General features: G+C 48.0%; 1 protein-coding gene across 1 annotated transcript in view; it reads right to left on the bottom strand.

Moving 5' to 3' along the window:
- Nucleotides 1-20573, bottom strand: part of RBM6 (RNA binding motif protein 6) — a 57138-nt gene that overhangs the window by 5055 nt on the left and 31510 nt on the right. The window contains exons 7-19 of the mRNA XM_035894790.1: nt 11594-11668; nt 9850-9910; nt 8704-8772; nt 7382-7633; nt 6695-6855; nt 5851-5948; nt 5311-5353; nt 4621-4681; nt 3565-3656; nt 2746-2898; nt 1578-1667; nt 737-826; nt 3-102 (exon numbers count right to left, since the gene is read on the bottom strand). Of these exons, the coding sequence (XP_035750683.1) occupies nt 3-102; nt 737-826; nt 1578-1667; nt 2746-2898; nt 3565-3656; nt 4621-4681; nt 5311-5353; nt 5851-5948; nt 6695-6855; nt 7382-7633; nt 8704-8772; nt 9850-9910; nt 11594-11668 (1345 nt within the window). The remainder of the gene's footprint in view (nt 1-2; nt 103-736; nt 827-1577; nt 1668-2745; nt 2899-3564; nt 3657-4620; nt 4682-5310; nt 5354-5850; nt 5949-6694; nt 6856-7381; nt 7634-8703; nt 8773-9849; nt 9911-11593; nt 11669-20573) is intronic.

Raw genomic sequence — 20573 nt, forward strand, 5'->3', positions numbered from 1 at the left:
CCACTGCGCCTGTGACTGCTCCTCCTCTTCTTCCTCCTCTTCATTGTCGCTGTCTCCTCCATACTCTCCCAGAAGTCCTATCAGCGGGTTCACCACCTTGGGCTGAGGGAAGAGGCAGAAAAGCATGACAATCTGTAGCATCAAGCCTGCCCTGCCATGCAGGGTTCTGCTTCTCCCAATTCCCCCATGACTTCTGTCTCCATTCCAGCCCAAGAGCCAGAGAGCAGCATCCCAGCAGCACGAGCAGGGAATGGAGAGAAGCTGGCTGGCCAGCATTTAAACACCACAGGGTAGAAGCCCTTCTGTTCTCTAGACAGGCTGTGCTTTGGTGCCAGGCTTTCCCAATCTGCCACACATCTAAACACAAGAAGCTGACTGAAGCAGTGGCTACTTGGCAGGGAGTTGCTGTCAGTCACTTTATCTAGCAATGGAGATCAGTGAGGTTTGGCCTTTCTCAGTCTGGAGGCAGTTGGAGGAGTTTTCTGCCTGAGGGCTTCTTGAGTGAGGAGACCCTGCTTAAATGCAGGTATTATATTCCCCCATGCTAGAAGCTCGCAAACAAGCTCAGAGTTATAAAAAAACCTGCCTTTGCCATTCCATCTCCAGTGTTCCCTCCTCAGGCATGAGAAGGTAGCACCTCTACCACCCAAGGTCACAGCCAGGCTTTGGTGAGCCTCCTTAGTCCTCCCTACCCAGACTCCTACAAGGCAAAACCCAATCCTAGGGAGACACTTACTGGTGCTGCACTCTCATCCTTTTTCACAGAGGGAGGCAATGGCTTTTTAAAGACATCTTCTGCAGAGAACTTCTCCTCCCCAGTCTCGTTCTGAAACAGTCAAGATCAGATATTAAGACCTCCACAGCTCAGACTCAGTGCACGCAACAGCTAAGCACCCATTTAAACAGGTCTCCAAGGAAACCAGGTAGCTGGCAGAAATGAGGTGGCGGTTTTGGTGGGAGACATTCCCATTCTGGGGAATTCATAGCTCTCCTGGAGCTATGCCCTTGGTTTTAAGGATGGCTGTGGCAGCTCACCGTGCTGTCCCAGTCTCTGCTGGACCGTGATGCCAACAGCAGCCCCAGCCACATCTCAGACTGGTGACGGAGCTGGGACAGGGCCAGGTCACATTTAGACACCTCTGTGTGTGCACAGAGGACATGGAGACCAGGCGAAAAGCCACCCCCATAGCCAGCCAGGATGGGAGCAGAGAAACCCACCACTCCAGGAAGAGTTACAGTCCTGCTTGCCTGTGAGGGATGAGACAAAGCACAAGTACTATACGTGGGGAGGGGAAAGGACAGCAACATGGCCAGACCCAACCAGACCAGTGCTGCTTCCACGATCTTCCTTATACTGGACAGAGAACACCAGAGACCGCAGTCATCCAGCACCACAACAGGATGAGACTGTGATGCTCACTTGTATGCACAGCAGCACAAAGAGTACACTGCGGTGAAGCTTCACACCTACATGCTTCACGGAGAACTGGTCTGAAGCCCTAGACGTGCTCTAGTTAAGCAGTTCATTAGCTACTCATGCTTGACTGGGGAAAGACAAGTGCTGTGCAACATCTTACCAGGCCTGCACTCTCATCCTTTTTCACAGAGGGAGGCAATGGCTTTTTGAAGACGTCTTCCGCAAAGAACCTCTCCTCTCCAGGTTCATTCTGAAAAACCCAAGATTGGGCATTAGGCCATCAGCAGCACAGGGCTCCAAGAGTGCACACAGCAGCCAGGAAGCCAATTCCGAGCATCCATGGAAACCAGGCAGCTGGGAAAAATGACTGCAGGATTTCTACTGGCGATGCTTTCACCCTCCATTCAGACAACGTCATGTTTCTCCTAGGTCAGCACCCTTGAAAGTAGGCATCCTCCATACCACATAAGACTCCTTGGCTGGCTTGGTATCAACATCAGGGACAATTACACCCCTCAGGTTCCAGCTTCCCAGGACTGGTCATGCCACAGAGCGTTTCCAGACCAAAAGGCAAGGAGGAAAACAAAATTTCTGTATTTGTGGCTCAATCACTTCTACCAACTCCCCTGGCATTCTTTGGGCCCACTCAGTGTCACAGCACTGTTGTGGAAGATCCTGCTCCAAGCACCCACACTCAACCATCACTTTGGGCAGCTACTCCCAAGCAGCAGCTCCCCATGTTGGGGAGACAGCATTTGCTCACTGGGAGCAGCACTGCCCTAGGACGGGGGCTGGACTCTGGGAGGGACTGTACGGCATGCCCGTCACAGACTCCCATCTGCATTCAACCTTGGTTCACCTTTGCAGTCCATCTGCACCGCCTGCCTCATTTTCCCGCCTGTCTGTGATGGTTGGAGGGGGCAGGAACTGCGGTTAGGGGAGAGCTGAATCTCCGTTATTATCTGACTTGGTATGTTTAAACATCTCTGCTGTTTTTCCGTTGGCTCTGTTACAATAGCTGGGTGCTTTCAGCAGTGTGAGTGAAATGTGTGTCTCAGTTACCTGGATGTTTCTGAATCCTTTACCATAAAGAAGGGATGAGAAGCCCCAACTTAATGTCACAGGAGAAAAATTTCAGGAACTTACTCCCACCTGGTCAGATAGCAACCACAATCCTGGCCTGCTGGTGACCCCCTGTATTTCATCGTTTTCTCTCACTGTCCCTCCCTTTTTGAATCCTCTATAAATTACTCTCTATTTTCTAACCTCTCTTACCTCAGCCTCCTGACCTCAGATCTCTGATTGTTCTGACACCTGCAGGGATTTACCTTAGCAGAAGCATTTTTCCCTTTCTCCTTTTTGTCCCTGTTGTCCCTGCTGTGCGGCTCCTTCCTTTCATTTGTCCGTTCTTGGCTTCCATGCTGCCGCCTTCTGCTCTCTGTAGGCGATGAGCAGGCTTCTCGGTCTATTGTGACTTCTCTCTGAAAGAGGCATTTGGAACACGCTTAGCCAAACCCCTGCAATCTTCTTATTGGGCTTATCGTCCTTACTGGACTGGGAAGACCAGAAGGGGCTGCAGAGCCTCAGACAGCTGAGGGCAAAGGCTTCAGAACTTTGCTGGGGCAGAAGACAGCCTACCACAGCCATCAGACCACTACCCTGCTCACCCAGAACACTGACATCTCCAGTATCATGAAAACTGATGGCTCTTTCTTGGCATTCTTGTACCTATTGCTGGCTGGGGTTGGGGAGCAGAGACCACAGATGAAAACAGACTTCTGCTCTCCAGCTGGTAAGACAGAGAGTCACATATCACATGTCTTCAGTAAAACCTAGCAAGAATGCTCTGCCCGTAAGTCTGCTCAGCGGAGACCAAAAACCCTCCAAAAGGCAGGGCTTCAGAGGCCAAAGAGGCAGCTACAGTAACTGGTTCAACACACAGCTAATGGGTTCCTAGCCCCTCATTAAGCTGATATTTTGGAACGTGCATCCCTTTTATACAGGTCAGAGGACTGAGTAATAGAAACAAAGCCGCCTCTATGCTGTCCCACGCTAGCCTGTCTTCAGGATCTAGCTGCAGAATCTCTCCAGAGAAGGGCAGTTTGAAAAAAGGTACTTTGTGTAAAGCTTCCTTCTCATGCACTAACCTGAGTCCTGGGGTCATAGTATGTCCCAGCTATGGGATCGTAGTAATTCCCAGTTTCAGGATCATAAATGTACGTGGACACATCTGATGGAGCTGAACAGAGACACAACAGTTAACACCACAATCTTAAAAAGGCAGAACTTGCCTTTTACAAAAAGACAAAAGCATGAGCAAACATTACACTAGTGACAGGATCAAGAGTGGGAAAGAAGAATTTTTCTCTCCTGGCAAGAGAGGCTTGAGTATCCTCACATCACTGGACCTACATCTCCTTTTCTTCAAGGAGTAAGAAGGGAGACAGGTTTTCACAATTCTTCCATTTTAGGACTATGGCAAAACTTCCACACCAAAACACACTTACAGGGGCTGTGCTGAGATCACCAGACCACAACACTCAACTGGACAAAGCTACAAAATCCAGTAATTTCCCTAAGAATGGGGTAACGAGTACCAGGTTCTGTGTCCACCCACCCCTGTGAACAAGAAAGATTTGTGCTCTTTCAAACAGTCTCCTGTTTAAAGTGATGATGCCTCCCACATCCCTTCCACCCCTGGGTGCGTAAAAGCTCCCGACAAGAAAGGGGAGCAAACTGTTTCTACAGGAGAAGCCAAAGGCCTTAAAGGTAGGCCCATAACGCGAGGAATGCTACTCATTTCCAAAGTGTTATTAGACAGAGCTCAGAGGCACTACACAGAAGTTAGTAAAACAATCAGGAGTGTTCTTCCAGCTACTGGCACTGCGGCATAAAGTGTATTTTCTTCCGCCTCATCTAGTAATTGCCAGGCTGATTTTATCCCATCAGTTTACCACAACAAGGAAAAGCACGCAGTAAGTTTCCTTTATCTGCATTTAGTTTTGCACAGTAAGAGTAGAGAGAAACACATCATCAGATAGGAAAATGTGACTAAACAAAGTTGGCAAAGGAACTCAGAAGTGGGTGTAGCAAACAAACCTACTCTTAGCCTTTAAAAATATTTTTGGGCTGATTTCTACATGTCAGTGCCCTTTTAAGGAAGAAAAGTCTCCACAGTAGGAGTGAGGCAAAGCTTAACTTACACTGTGCTCTGGTTCGTCTCTGTGATTCGCCACCCCTCCTGTCTCTCATGCCCCTTCTGCCCTGGAGTAAGTGAACAACACAAACAGATCAGAGACTCTTTGACAAACATCATATTGCTTCTCCTCCCTCTCACAAGCCCCAAGTTCAGGAAAACAGCTCATTTAGCTACCCTAAATAGGGCACAAGCAGACAGAGCTTTTCATCTACAGAGCAATGGTCAGTTTTGCAAAGCACAAAACCTCCGTAGCTTCCACGAGTCTTTAAATGAAGTGCTCATGGCAATCTGTATTGAAGCTTCCAGCACATTTAGTACAGGAAGATCCCTGTAGTCTAGTAACAAGCACTAGACAAGAGACACTCACTCCAGGAACTGAGATCAGTCATCAACTAAGTCACTCTGTAAAAGCGTGGTATAGAGTAATCCTACCCAGAACTCCCTCAAGCAGCATCTGCACTCTGACTTGCACTTCTATGCACATACATAGTTACGGGGTTTTTTATATTATATTATTATACAGTGTTAGGGGAACGGTAGCAGTGAAAAGCACACTTTTGGCATTATCATCCCATCTTCGAACATGTTGAACTTTCAGCAGCCCAGAGGGAAAAAGCCAAACAAGTCAGGCCTATCCCCCCTGCAGTGCTCCCTCCCCTTTCTGGCTACCTGCAGGGAAGCTGTGCAGACCTACCGGGCCATAGTAGGAATTGTCAGCATGCTCCCCATAGTCATTCCTGTCAAGACAAAGGTTATGGGTTAATGTCAATCTGGCTTCACGTTAACCTCAGTATACTCAAAATGATCAGCAGCACCAATAAAGGCAGAAAGATCATCTTTGCTGGCCACACATTGGATCATGTCCATTCCAGGAGACAGAGACACCTTGGAGATCACTGTCTCCACAAGAGTTATGAACACACTCTCTGCTGTGTCTGCAAAGATGAATCTCTCCAACTGCTTCTTAAAAAGCTGAACCCATTAATTCCCTCACAATGGGATTTGATGGCTGGACAACAACAAGAGGCCATGCAATATGACAATTAATCCCGTACTGCTCAACCACTGAAGCTTCTTCTAGCTCTGATGCCTTCAGGTCTCCAACATATTTTTCGGTTGTAGGAACATCTGTGCTAATTCATGTGCCAACCTTTAAGCACCTGGTCTGACAACACAGCTCTAGCTTTGCAGCACATCACACAAAGCACAACTCCAGTGCCTCATCTGTCTATACCTTCTCCTCCCTGTAGCAAGATTCACTTCCACCGTACGTCCATCAATGCAGATAGGGGGATCCAGATTCTGCAGTATCTTTAGCAACCTCAGCGCCTCCTGTAAAAGGAAAGGAGAATTTCACATCCATGAGAAGGAAACACAAGCCCATTTCCCAGATCCAGTCTGCCTGAAAGGAGGGATTTGTGCTTTTATGATGACCATAGTAGGACAGAAAACACAACACTTTTGTCTAAATATTAGTGAAAGGTATTTTGGATGTCACAAAAACGATAAATGCACTGTTAGGTTCTCTGTTTGTCCTATGATCGCTTTCAGCAGTCAGCTAGGGACTATATTGTCCTAGGGCTGCTAGACAATGCAGCACTGTGGCTGCTGTTGGCCCTGAAGAGTTTTGGTGAACACCTCCCGGACCAATGCCAAAGTGTAGCTATGGAGTCTGGGAGTCACCCAGAACAGAAAATGCAAACCCTCCAACATGGGACTGTCTGTTAATTAAGATTCTTGCCTTCTGCAGAAAGAAACCACTGAATTTGAGTTCCCTGCAAACAAAATACCTGCTCAAGAGGTGTTCGAGTTTAGGAGGGTCTACAAAGAAATATACTGAGGTAAGAAACTCACTCAGCATCACAGCTTGTGACAACAAACCATCTTTGGCTCCTAAAGCCAGAGAGCAACATCTGTATTGGATATTCCCTGTACCTAGCCAGAGAAGCAGAAGAGAGGACTCACTCCAGGACAGCTGCCTCCCAAGTACAGCTATTTCTTATATTCCTGTGGTTTCTCTACTTCTACAGACCAAAGATGCCAACGGGGGGAGCACGTGAAAGCAGGAAACGACTTACAGCATGCGAATCCAGTTCAATAAAGCCATAGGTCTGCCCCATCCGGCCAGCCTTGTTCTTCATGATGCGCACGCTGGATGTGGAGAGACGCACATAGGGGGCCAGGAGCCCCACAATCACTTCTGGTGGGGTGAATCGAGTAATACGCTTCAGCATAATTGCTGTGAAGCACAATGAGGGAGGTGGCCAGGAAAGAAAAAGTTGTAAAAAAAAAGATAATTCAGATCCAAGTTGATTGTGACAGCACATGTAAAACTAAACCCACTCAAAGCAACAGCATGGCTTCCTGCAGTTGAGCCTGGAAGCCATCACTTTTTTTTCCTCCCCACTTTGCAAGATGCTCAGAGCACCGCCTCCAATTGCTAATAACCTTTCCTTCCCAGAAAACAGGGCAGAAAGTAGACGCCTCCTCAGAGGAGCTCAGCCCAGGGTAGCTTCTGGCCAAAAAGACTTTTGCTGCTGTGCTAAGTTAACTGTAACATCCTGAAGCCAGCTTGCCCTGAATTAATTTTCCTGAAGGCAATTTGCCAGCACCTTTGGTGCTGGACAGCCCACCATTACTTGATGTCATGGTTTGCACAACATGGAAACAGCCTCCAGAGGGTTTAGCAAAATGCTGCCCTTTCTGCAGATGGCCTCATGGAGTGCAAGCAAGAGAAATCCAAAATTGGCCCCTGTGCCACTCACTTCTGCTTCCTCCACCATCCTGCGGTGTGGCTTCCTCTGCTTCTCTCTGAGAAGGCAGCTCCTGGTGCCGGTCCATGTCCCTTCTCTTCTCCTGTGAGGGCCGCCGCTCCCTCCCTTCATCTCTCTTCCTTGGCTCCTGTTCCTGAGGCTGGCACTCCTGCTGTGGAGCAGGAACTGAGGGCTGGAGAGGCTGCTTTGGAGATCCTGGTTGTCCTGATAACTCTTGCTCAGGTTTGACAAGCTTTGTCTCTGCTATTAGAGAGGAGAAACTGACTGGTTCCACATACAGTGTTTCAGCATGTATTTTTCTTCTGCTATTTTCTGGCCACTGGGGCAGTGCCCCTTACAAAAGGCTAACCTGTTCCGCCCTTTGCATATTCGGGTCTTAACACTCTGCAGACCCAAGCTGTGTAAAGGACAAGCGAGATACTGTTCATCCTTCCATTGCCTTGTTTCACATTGGGATCCTTTACCTGACCTCTGCTGTCAGAGACAAGAGCCTTTCTGGCCTCCTTTTAGGATCGACTCTTGCCTGAGCAAACGTTAATCAGGGATGGTTTTGGATATGTTCCACCCATGTCTAGGACAATCTACATGGCAGTGATATCCTTACTATGCCTGATGGATTCTTAAACACCCATAGCTGAGCGATATCAACTAGTGACTGTCACCCTATCCCTATGCCAGAGGAAAACTGGGTGCAGACCCCCATGATCACTAAGTGAAATGCATCGTAGTACAATCACTCAGATGAGGCAGATATTATGTGGAAACACCCTGCCCCCCAGCCTAGCTATGTAATACAGAGAAGATAAATCCCACCAAATTTCTGTGCTTGAAGACCCCTGAAGCATCTAGCTTCACTTCAAAAGAGATCCCTACCTAAAGCTGTTGGAAAGGGAAGCCAAAGCTGTGGGGCTGCAAAGTCAGACATCACCAGTCCTGTACCTGCTGCTGAAGCCTCTTCCCACAAAGAGAAAGAAATGAGAGTGCAAGACTTGGCACAGCAAAGCTTCACTCTTTAATGTCCCCCGGAGCAACTCCCCATGGCAGAACACAACAACCATTTTGCATGTAAACATTGGGAAAGCTGCACGCTGACTGGCTTGGCTGTCAGCACAGCTCGTGTTGGACAGGCCCATACTAATTTGTCTGCAGTTTACAGTATTTTAGCTACACTGTATTCTAGCTACACTTCATGAGCAGAACCTCATGTACAATTTGCATATGAAACCGGTCTGCACGTGCAGCTGTGAAAACTGCCCATGCAAACGACACAGACATGAGCACAACACCAGAGATGGGGAGAGCAATTCTCTTACTGAATTCTTGCTCAGCTGATGCGTCCTCTCCCTCAGAACCACCTCTGGACTCTGGGCCCACTCTGCTCCCTGTAAGAGAGGCATATTAAAATCCATTTCAAGACCATCAGTCACAAGGCACGGAAGGATTCATGCAAAGCTGCAGTAACGTCTGTATATGCCTAGAGAGTTGTGTTGTTTTGTTTCACTGGGCAATTAAAGGACAGTTATAGAGAGGTTACCTTATTACATGTTCTCGCAATCAACAAAACCAGGTCAGTAAGAAGCATGCACCACAATCTGTGTTCACAGCATCTTAAAGGCTCTGTTTAATTTGCTCCTCGGCAGTTTTATTACATCCCACAGTTGTGTTGGGCCAGCTATGTCAATTTTGGCTTCATGATGCTGATGGAGGAGCCACAGCACAAGGAAAGCACAACCATGGGGAGAGCGCTTAAATGGTTAAGAGTTCTGCATCAGCAGTTATTTTAATGCCCTTCTGCCTGGGGTATGTAGGTAAGAAACACAAAACATCAGAAGTCTGCTCAAAGATACAGCGTCAAAGCTTACAGAGTGCCTGGAGTACCTGCTCATCCCAAAGAAATCAGTTCCTCAAGGGAGTATGTTTTCGCTCTCACACCCTTCCAGCCAAAATAGCAAAGGTGTTGGTGGGGTGAGGGGAAGATCCTGGCAAAGCAGAACTCCTCTCTGTGCACTTCCTACAGTCAGCAAGGTGAGTTCCTGGATTCCGCTCTAATCTGAAAGCCTCTAAAGAGTAACACTAAAAACCCACAGCTGCATCTCCCAAGGAAGGTGGGTTGAGGGGAAGCCATCTCACCTATGGCCAGCAGTACTAGCTCACAGTCCTAGAGGACACACAGCCTGTAATTCTGCGGATGAAGGACAATGCCAAAGCAACAGGAAGGGAAGGCCTTGTGCCATAAGACACCTTGCCAGCAAGCCTCCCAAGAACAGAGCACCCGGTAGCAACCCATCTGCATGCGACTTCTTTAGCGCAGACAGGGAAAAGCACAATTAATAATTCTCCTACACAGTGTTCAGCTAGTCCACCAAGAGGGATGCCACAGGGAACCAGAAGAGAAACTTACTTGTCAGGGCAGATGAAACTTTTAACCAACCAAATGCAGGGGGACCAGATATACTCACCATCTCTTGGGAGCTTGCAATAGGAGCAGGAAGATCTGTAGCCCACAGTACACACCTTACACTGCAATGGAAGATGGACAGCATGAGGAAGTCATGTTTTGAAGACAGTGGGTACAATCTACCCCAGAAGGCCAAACTCTGCAGCGCTTTCAGAAGGTAACAGACACAGAAAAGTTACAGTGAGAGCCTGAGAGACAGGATGGGTAGTGGCAGGAGGAGCCTTGGATGGACTAGAAGGGAAATGCTCGCATGGCTCACAGCTGGGATTGCCTTGGGAACAGGATTTTCATACAACTTCTGAGCACAGATTTGTTCATGCCATGGAGGTACTTCACTAGTCCTTGAGATGGGACCCTTCCCCCTCTGAAGTGATGCTGGACCAAAAAGCTCCATGCTAGGCACCATACTGCTAGGCACCCTGTTATTTCAAAGGATCCAAAATTACCTTTGTATGCTCTGATCTCAGCTCACTCCTAAAGCAGTGACAAAGTCCTTATCCGAGCTAAACTGTAGATACTGATGTAATTTGCTTCACAGGGAGAGTCAATGAAGAAGCGTCTGCTAACCGAGAGCAGAGCTGTACAGGCTTGGATGGTTATCCCACCCAGAGCCACCGTGCCCCATCATCACAGCTCTCTCCAAACACAGCATTCCTAATTTCCTCTTCAAGCTCTTTGTAAATGCATTACTTCTCTTTCATACATTTTTTTTTCCTCTAACTAAAGCCCTGCAAATGCTCTGGGGCACGAGAAAGCCCCTTCAGGCCATGCTTGTGCACAGCAACAGCAGGGGCACATGCTCCAGCTACCTCTCATTGCACTGAGAGCTGTTGTGAAACCACCACCTGAAACTGTTGAAACTGCTCCCCGAAACTCTGCTTGATCTCTGGTGCACTGCAAGCATAGATGAGGTGCCAAGCAACAGCTCTGCTGGCAACTGGCCTGCATCCAGTTAGCCTGGACGAGGGTCTTTTTAGCCCACTGGGATCCAGTGCTCAAGGTGGGAGTCTAACCAGAACCAATCCCTTCCCGCCCTGCTGCAACCTCTTGGTCTGCAGTCAGTGGGAATGCAGGCAACTTCCCTGCCCCTTTGCTCTAGCACTCCTCCCCAGCGTACCGCAGCCGAAAGCGCCTGTTCTGGGAGAACCATGGGAAGGGCATGGGAACAGAACTGACCTTCTGGCAACTGTGCTTGCCCAGAAATGGGCCAGTTCCAGTCTGTGCTAACTGCTGCCTGGACTTGGACTCGTTTCCGTGCTTCCTTCCCTGCTGCACTTCCTACACTCAAATCTAGATCACAGATTCCTGCGTGAGACAGAGGGGTGGTCTGCATTGCTATGCTGGTGAAGGCTCTGGTTACCTGGGCAGTGGAGACACCTGCGGTTACACACGTGAACCAGAGTGAGAGCCTGTTCCATTCCGGCTGGGAGAATCACAGTCTCATTTTGGTTTTTAAGGAGAACGGATCCACACACTGTTTTCCCCATGTTAAAAGGGAACTGCTGCAAAAGGACGAAACTGCTCCATGCGTAAACACTGGCTACCTGTACCAAAGCAACACGCACTCGTAGGTGGTACCAAAAACAAGGTAGGGAAAACCACAGTTTAGAAGAGGCAAGGGCTTCAGGACAGGTATTACTCTTAAGAATGTTCAGCCACTGAACAAACATCATGCTCCTCTCTGCTGCCACTGCTATGAGAGCCAGCAGGGGGAGCACAACACAGCTCTCTGGTCGCATACTTACACGTTTGCAGCGCCAAAACTCTGGGCACGGAGTGTACTCAAGGGTCACTTCTTTGCCACCGATCGAAAGAGTTCCCTGTTGAGACAAGGGGGGAAATGACGAATGTGCCCAGCACTCACAGATTACTCAGAGGCAAAGAAAGGGGTAAAGCTCTGGTTCCTAAAGGTTTCACAAGTGAAATAGGGTGAAAAGGGGAGAAAGTCTTCCGGCTCTGTTAGCTGGAGCTTTGCCATGGAAGTGGAAGGGAAACCGCCTGTGCCCTGCTCTGGGATAGGACTACAAAGCTGCGTGTTAGCTCCAGAGGAATGGGGCAGAAGAGGCTTTGCTACCTCCCAGGAAGAGCAGAAACAGAGCAACCAGAGCACAAGAGGGAAGCTGCTTTAACTTCCTTTGTCCACATGCTGGAAAGGGGCAGCTGGACAGTCTCCTTCACACCAGCTACTGCCAGGCTGGCCACAAGCCAGCTACTTGAGGAGGAAAACAAGGCCAAATGCCACCGAGGCAAGAGAATTTTCATACTTGGGTCAGTCTTCATGTCACTCATGAAACCCTGGCTTTCCTTCAGGGAAGTATGCCAGCACATGGCAAGGCCACTGGCTCCTCAGCCAGTCCTTGCTGGGGCTGGCCTCGAGTACCTGTGCAGCAGCAGCCCTGCCTTCAAAGACATGCTTGCCTTCAGCTCCATGTATCACACTTTGGAGAGGTGTCAGCAGCCCAACAAATCCACAAGCTTTGCTGAAATGCAGATGATTTAAGGGTGAAATGAAGTCATAGGTGCAAGCCCCCCCAGTTGCTGCCTAGAGCAGCCCATAAAAGCAGTAAGCAGCATGGATTCCTGGTGGCTCTCATCTGCCATGGACAACGGACCATGCCTGGGCATGCAGGATGCAGGCCGAGTCGCAAATGCACAGAGCCATGAGACATCTCACGTCACTGGCACTGTCGGACCAGGCAGTCTGCATTTCCCAACACCACATGAGATTCGGTGACAATAACGAGACTCAGAGCCAGGTCTCCCAAGTCCCAGGAGAGTGGTTGCTCTTCTGGCCCATTGCTGGATGGTACAGGGAGATGTCAGGGAGCTGTAAACAGCCCCAAGCTATTTTGGGGACCTCTGGTGAGTCAGAAGCTTCCCAGGTACTCTGACCCAGTAGCCTAGTCACACAAGAGCGCCCAGAGCAAACCGTGAACATGACAAAACAAGTTCCCAGAGTTATTATTCAGAAGTCATGATACACCCATGCATAAATTGCTGTGCAGAATGTGAGAGAGATGCTAGGGAATATGCAAAGTAGGAGGGAAGAGTTCATGGGAGGGAATCACTTGGTGACGGTGCAAAAACAATCCTTTAACCCCTACGAGAAAATGCGGAAAAGAAAGTTGGAGAGCAAAGACACTGCCCTGTAAGGTCAGGTTCCACCACCTCCCCTCCTGGCAGCCGGCCTTTTATGGATCAAAGCTGTCCTTTCCTACCAGGCCTGTATGTGTTGAACACTCCAGGGGGTTCCTTTCTGCCACCCAGCTGCTCAAGCACTGCTTGACAGCACAGACTTGCTGTTGCCTTACAGACAGCTGAGCCGTTCCTAGACCTTGCTGAGGGCTGCTATCTGTACCCAGTGCTGCAAGCTCAGACGCAAGGAATCTCCCCCAGGTCTGTTCACAGCATGGAGTCTTGCCTAGTTCACATGCCTAGGAGAAGATCTGCACCTTCTTTAAGCCATGTGAGGAACCACAAGTGAGGGGGGAAGTGGAAATCAAGGCTGTCCCACTAGGACTGTCAGTCCCTCCGAGACAGACGTGCTCCCTCTCCCAGGCAGGGCACCCATGACATCATGTCACATCACGCCACGTCACATCACATGCTCAGGAGACTGGCAGTGCCAGGAACACAGGCTAGAAACACCCGTGTCTTCCTCGGGACCCACTGAACACAGGCAGAGGAGAGAAGGCAGGGTGCACATCCCCACGAGCAGAGCTGCGGACATGCTGTGAGCCCAGGGAAGTCCTCGGAAGCAGTAGCTCCGCAGCAGGCAACTGCAGCCCTGCCTATGAGCTTGGGAAACAGGGACAACTAGGTTTGAGGATGCTTCCTCTGGTAGGGCAGTCCCTCACACAGCTTCATCTTCTACCAGCCATTGAGGATAAAACTTGCCAGAAAGCCTTAAGGTTATTTTTGGGTTTAGAGAAAATGTTTTTTAAGCGCATGTGGTGCTGGTCTCTACTGCAAATTCCGTTCTCGGAGACTGGAGAAAGTGTCACTTGCATAATTACTCCTTAATTTCCTTAACACCCTGCTGATTGCCTGCTCACTTTTTCCAACAAGCTCTCTCTTACTGATTTCTTCTTGATAAAGTAATTTTCAAGGTTGCAATCATAATTTAACACACAAAAATGAGTCCTTCATTTAGGACACACATTGTCAGGATTCAGTGACTTTAAATTCCCCTGTTTTGCTACTAGATTCCATCCCAAATATTTTCAGAACCTTTATTTCCCCTAGTCCCTGTCACTGCTTATTCTTTTTCATCTACATCATCTTCCTTTTCCCTGCAAAATGTTTTGGATAATACTCTAATTTTCAGTGCACCACTTCCAATTAAGCAGATCTTTGTGAAATCACAAAGATTTTCTGAGAATCTCAGAGAACAGTGCTAGAGGAGGGAAAAAAAAAAGGGCAAGCCCAAGGTATGCCACATGTACTGTCCGGTACCCAGACCATAACAATCTCTTCCATATTTCACAGGTTTTCTCCCCCACCTCTCTCACTGACTCACTTGCACTATGCCTGTTAATTCTCCCCACAGATTTTCAACATCCTGTACTTCCAAGCAGCTTGGCCTTTTCTTTCTAAATCAGTATGCTACAGAAATGCCTCTCTGGTCCGCCCAGTCCGGAACCTCCCCCTCAAAACAAGGGGTAGGCACAGATTTGACTCACGGGTGAAGGGTTTAACAGGCAGCACTGCTCTGCAGTACTAGCACACTGAGCTCTCAGCCATGGCAATGCCTGGGTTTCCAAGGGCACGAGCAGATTCCACTGTTTTTTCCTGAATTGATGAATTCATCAAAACAGAGCATCAGGACTTTGCTGCTGGGGGCGATGTTTTATGCTACTGTTCGATAGCTTTCAAACACAGTTATACATGGTTTTTTGCTTGGAGGTCTGTTGGAGATGCAATACTGGATTCCAGTCTAAGTGATACAAGTCAGTCATTTCAGCTAAAGCAACTAAAAAATCTGCATCATCTGGAACAACAGCCGATGGCCTAGTATGTGAATATCACTGTCAGTAGACTGACCAACTGAGCAATCCCATCATGACGTGGTTCTAGAGACAGATGCCACGAAACCATAAAGCCTCTTTGCAGAAAGCACGCACAGCAAGTGGCAATGTTTCGAAGCCCTTCACTGGGCGGGGACAAAACCCCCAGGGACAAGTTAGAGGGAAAGAAAACAGGAGAATCCCTTAGCCATGATATCCACAGGTGATTAAATCCTTCCAAAAGCACTTTGGAGACTGCACAAACAGAACAGACCACACTGCTAGCACAGGTAATGGCCACTCGTGAGGCTGGTTTTAACTCATCTCTCGTTTAACCTCTTTGCAATCATACTACTTTCTACAAGGAAAGAACTCACCTCCTGCTCTGAACAGAGCACAGCTAACTCACGTGGGAGGAGAAGTTGTGCATGCTACCGAGCTGTGCAGATGTGTGAGCACAGATCGCTTCCATTGCCCTTCCCAGGGAAGCGACGCAGCTCCTTAGAGGGCCAGGAGACCGACTGCTGCCGGTCAGGCATGGCACGAGTTACCCGCTTCAGCTGCTTGTCTCTCAATTAACATTTACAGTTGGCAGGCTGGTATTTTTCATGCTTGTTGACAGCCTCCTAATGATGATGACTGGGGGTTGAGGAGGGGGAGAACTTGCCAAAAAAGTATCTCTCTGCTCTCCAAGACCAAGATGACAGAAGAATACAAATCATCAGTGTCAAAGTTTTTGCTGTTTCTCTGAAAAAAAATTTAGAGCATCCAAGAGTGACCTAGAAAATTTGAAACGTGGAGAGCTTTTGGAGCACAGCACGCTCCCTCACATCAAATCAGGCTTCTGCTTTAACTGAATTTGGCCAAACATTAAAACATTCAGTAAAATCTCACTTCGAAGCCTCTTAACAATGAGCTGACGGCTCTCCAAGTATTCCATGCTTCAGCAGCTACCGTGGGGGCTGCCAAACTGCAGGGAGACATGGACGCAGCAGCCAGTGCCACTGTGGGTTACTGCGGAGGAAGCGTGCTCCGGATCTTCCAGTGGGATGGCAACTGCACGCCACCCTCCCTTGTCACAAGAAAGGACACGAGGGTACCTGCCTCAGTGGAATAGCAATTGTCATGCTCAGCTTTACAGATCACACACCTGTAGAGGTAGGGATCATTTCTGGAACAAAACCAAGGCTCAGCTCTGGAGGGCCCAAAATCCACAGGGATTAATAAATCGAAGTTTTCTCCTTGGCTACAACCACAGAGCAGCAACCAAGGGAGTGCAGGAAGCGCCTGCACCACCAGCAAACCATATTCAGATCTCCTCCAGCGGCTGGCCAGTGCACAAAACCAAACACCACTTCAGTTAATTATTTCCTTACATTGTTCATAGTTTGATTAAATGGAAAATATCCGTGCCATGAACCAAAAGGTTCTGGTTATCTTCCTTGCTGAGTAATAATCAAGTCAGAAGACTGATACGATTCCATGTTAAAAATGAACTGAAAATATAATTTGCACATAGATATAAAATCGCATACAAAGATTATGACAAAAGAAAGCTTACGGGCAGCACAGCAAAGCAGTCACATTAAAATATCAGAATTAACCTTGTTTATGTGATGTTAATTCAGCCCTCTTATACATATGTACTATAATTAGGATGGTTATTCAAAAATCATTATACATCCATCATTTAAAACTTATTTAAACTGATTAATGACTAGTGTCTACTGCCTTGGGGAGCCTCAGATAGTACCCCAGGAGGCAGCCTGGGAACGCAGGGCGAGCCCATGGTGCCAGCAGCATTTTCTAGAACAGCGAGGTCTCACCATCCTCGGGGTATTTTCCAGTCCTGGCCTCCAAATCCACGGGACGGCACAGGCAGGGAGACAAGTGGCTGACAGCAGAAGTCGGGTTATCTAATTGTAACCGCAAATCAGACCGCTTTCAGGTTTTTCTCCTATTTGAGTACAGATTATAAATGCAAATTTAACAATCACATCCTATTTCACTGGCACAGTTCTCATCCCTGTACAGAGGGTGGAGGGAAGCTGTCATGGAGAGTGCAAGGCTCTCTCCCTTAAGGTATTCATCTTAGATAAAGCAGGCAGAGGGGGTCAAACACCAAAGGTCTCTCTAACCTACACATCCCCAGCTACTTGTGGAATTCAGGAGGCGGCAGCTTCCTGGGACGGAGCAGAGGGCCAGCACCAAGACACCTGGGAGAATAAGAAACCAGCTGGATATATTTCAAAACAAGATCATCTCAGCCACAGAAACTGGCTTCTCGTCCCATTTTTTCCATATGCTGAAGTTTTTATCTCCAAGCTCCTTGGCAGCTCCTGTAGAAGGGACTTGACTCTACAGAGCAACAGGCAGTACATCTGTTTACCTTTGACAAAAAGCAGATGAGAAAAGCTGTGAACCCACAAACCACAATCCATTTGTAATTAAACATTTAGAAAACAGAGCGTGACATGGAGAGACGAAGAAAACGAGAGCAATTCAGCCTGCTGCAGGGTATCGCAGCAATCTGGCATTTCCTACAGGAACAGTACCTACAAGCAAATGCCCAGCGTAGTGGGACTTCTCCAGCTCCCTTACCATTTGCAGCTCAGGGGCTTCTTTTTATGGGCCTGATCTATCAGCGTTGAGCGCTCTACTGCTGAGTAGCTGACAGCCAAGGCAGAAGATTCAATCTCTACAGGGGAAAAGGATGGTCTGACAAGCGGCGGATCCTGGGGGAATGGTTCCATCACCATGCAGCTCCCAACAACCTTGCTGTGTGTTATTATTACCACACGTCTCTATCAAGACTAACACTGACATGAACCTTACGCAAGAGTTGTGTTAGTGGTCACCTGGAAAGGAGGATGTTTGGCTCCTGAGCACCAGCGATGCTTGGAGCTCAAGAGCACGCAGCATCACATTGAACCATTTAGCAACAAGGCATTCATTTCAAGAGCAATCTGATGCCAAGCAGCATGGCACGCTCAGGGCTCGTGGCCTTCTAGGTCAGAGGAGGTCTGAGACTGAGCGCCCAAAGATGTCATCGTCAATCCTGAGTGAACAGAACATAATTTCAGGTGCATCACCGATGGGCATGTTAAACAAAATTGTTGCTAACACAGAACTGAGGCATTAGGAGGATAACTTAGAGAGTCCTAAAGATTTAGTAGCTAAACATAACAGAATAAGATGCTATACAAGGATTACTTTATCCCAGATAGTACCCAGTGCCTCTTTTTCAAACCCCTTTCATACAAAACCCATTACCTACTTGCACTGGGACCATCCACCATGACACACAAATTTCCATTCCTACTTGCCTGGTTATCCAGGTCATTTGTCCTTGAGCAGAAGGTGCCAGTCTGCATCCTTTAAGTACCTTAGTTCCACAGACACCCAATCTAGCCTGCTGAGACACCTCCAGTTTTCTTCCTACGATTTCTAAATTCCCTGGATACCAGCCATACGCTTTTTAAGCAAGTCCCAGTATCTTTCTACAACTCATCTCCCCTCACTGACATCCTTTTCGCAAATAGACACAGAAATTGCCTTTCAGACTATGCCAGCTCTCTACATTTTATTGCCTGAATTCTGGACTCCAATTCACTTCTGAGTTAGGACTCGCAAAGTGCTTATCTTTTAAAGACAGCATTTGCTTCACTTGTCAGCACACTCAGTCCTGCTCTGAGAACACCACCAAAACAGTCGGTACAGGCAAGCTCCCAATTACGGCTCCAGGAAAGATAACAGCGAAGCATCGCAGCTGAGAAAACATGCAATGCGCCTACGACTTCACATGCTCTAGGGCCAGCTTTGGGTGGTAGATGATATGAGCAGCTTTAAGGAGATTTCACATATCTGAAAGTTTTCTTTGATCCAGTGAAGCGCAGTGGACCTTTTACCTGCCACTGAAAGCCCTAATGTCACCCTGTCCAGCTAATGCTAACCCCCAGCTTCCCCCATCCCTCTGAATAGGGCACCTTTGCAGCTGAAAATGGGGAAACTTTAAAATGAAAGCCTTTCCTATACAGTACAAAGGGGTCAGCAAAGGACTTTAGAGTTCAGACAGTGAGAGTCTGGGGGCATCAGGAGATAACAGCTCAAAGCAGGACAAGTTCTGCACTCTGGTATTACTGGCACTGTGCCTGTTACACACCTGAAGAGAAGCATGGATGGTTAAGGACTTATTACGGGGTAAGCTAAGAAGGTCATGCAATATGACCTTCTTTAATGGTTGGACTTGATGATCTTAAAGGTCTTTTCCAACCTAAATGATTCTATGATTCTATATCAAACACTTGTTCCCATGCCCAAAAAAGTATGAATCAGGTTGAATCCTCTATTTGAAAAGTACACCTAGACTATCAAAACTCAAAGATTATTTAAATATTTTGCATATCAACTATCCTTATTCATAGATGGCTCTAGGGAAGGGTCCACGTGGCTCTGCCTCATCTATATTCTTTTTCTGATTCATCACGGTCTACTGCCCGGACACCGTGTTTGAACAACAGCCGCTTCAGAGACTCCCTTTGCTCCTGACACAGGGATTTCCCTTCTCTCTCCAAAATGCTGCTCCAGTGCCTGGACAGTTTTCTCAATATTTTGTTATACGGCTGCTGCCTTCCTCAAAGGTCACCTCATCCCATAAGGCTGTTAAACAATATAAAGATTAAGCATGTTAGCACAATGCACTAATCCACCCCAGGACCTTCCTGTGTGTTTCCCCCAGGGGTACCTTACAATTAACAACAGCCATAAGGAAGCTGGGAGAACAATGAGGAAAGGGCCAGCTCCTTATTCATAGATTTGAAGCACAGTATCAAAACACTAAAGAGCAATGCCAATGCAAAATCATGCTGGAAAAAGAGTCAGGCTGGAAAGCTCTGCCTTAGGGGGGAGAAACGTATTCCTAGACTATTCAGCGCATTTGATTTGATGTAAAGATCCCACACCCAAACAAAAGCGTGTCCTTTTACTGGAGCATGAAACCATGGGATTACACACTGATTCCAACACAGCTTGGCCTGCATAGTGACCAGAGCGCAGGATGTTCAGCACAACAGCAAGCATTCACTAAGAAGATGCCAAGTGTAAATGGGGAAGGGAACAGTTCAAAGGCTCCCCCAGACATGCCTCCAAACTCATTTCTGAGCCCACCGAATCAAGCACTCGGAGCCTTTGCTGGCAATGCTTTCTCTGCAGCCAGTGCTCAGGCAAGCTCCCTGCAGGACAGCCTCTCTGCTGCAAGGAAAAGACCCCAAAACCCTGGGAAGAGAGAGCAGCTCCGGATGAAAAGAGGGTTTTGTCCTTGGAGACTTCATTTCTCAACACACCTGAATTCCCAGTTAATGGCGAAAGTGGGTGCCTGATGCTCACTCCAAAAGGGCAAGAGAAAGAACCCAGCCAGCTGCCAGGGGAAATGCACCGGCAGTGCAACACACTTACCTGTGCCATCTCAGTGATGGTTCCCAGCACACCACCGTGACCTTGAGGTGGCCTGTCCACAAGCCAAATCCAGATCGGTAACAGTCGCGCCTGGACAGAACTACAAGGCAGCTGGCACATCTTCAGGCTGGCGCCTGTACCCATTTCTACATCTGAGCAGGTACTGTTTCTTAGGAGGTGATTTGGGAAACAGCTGCTTTAACCTCTTTGGCCCAAGAAACCTGGCACAGTGTGAGAACAGAGCTATCTGAGCCCTTTGGAAGGA

Source organism: Egretta garzetta, unplaced genomic scaffold (genome assembly GCF_000687185.1).
Source record: "Egretta garzetta isolate BGI_Z169 unplaced genomic scaffold, ASM68718v1 scaffold215, whole genome shotgun sequence".
Classification (NCBI taxonomy): Eukaryota; Metazoa; Chordata; class Aves; order Pelecaniformes; family Ardeidae; genus Egretta; species Egretta garzetta.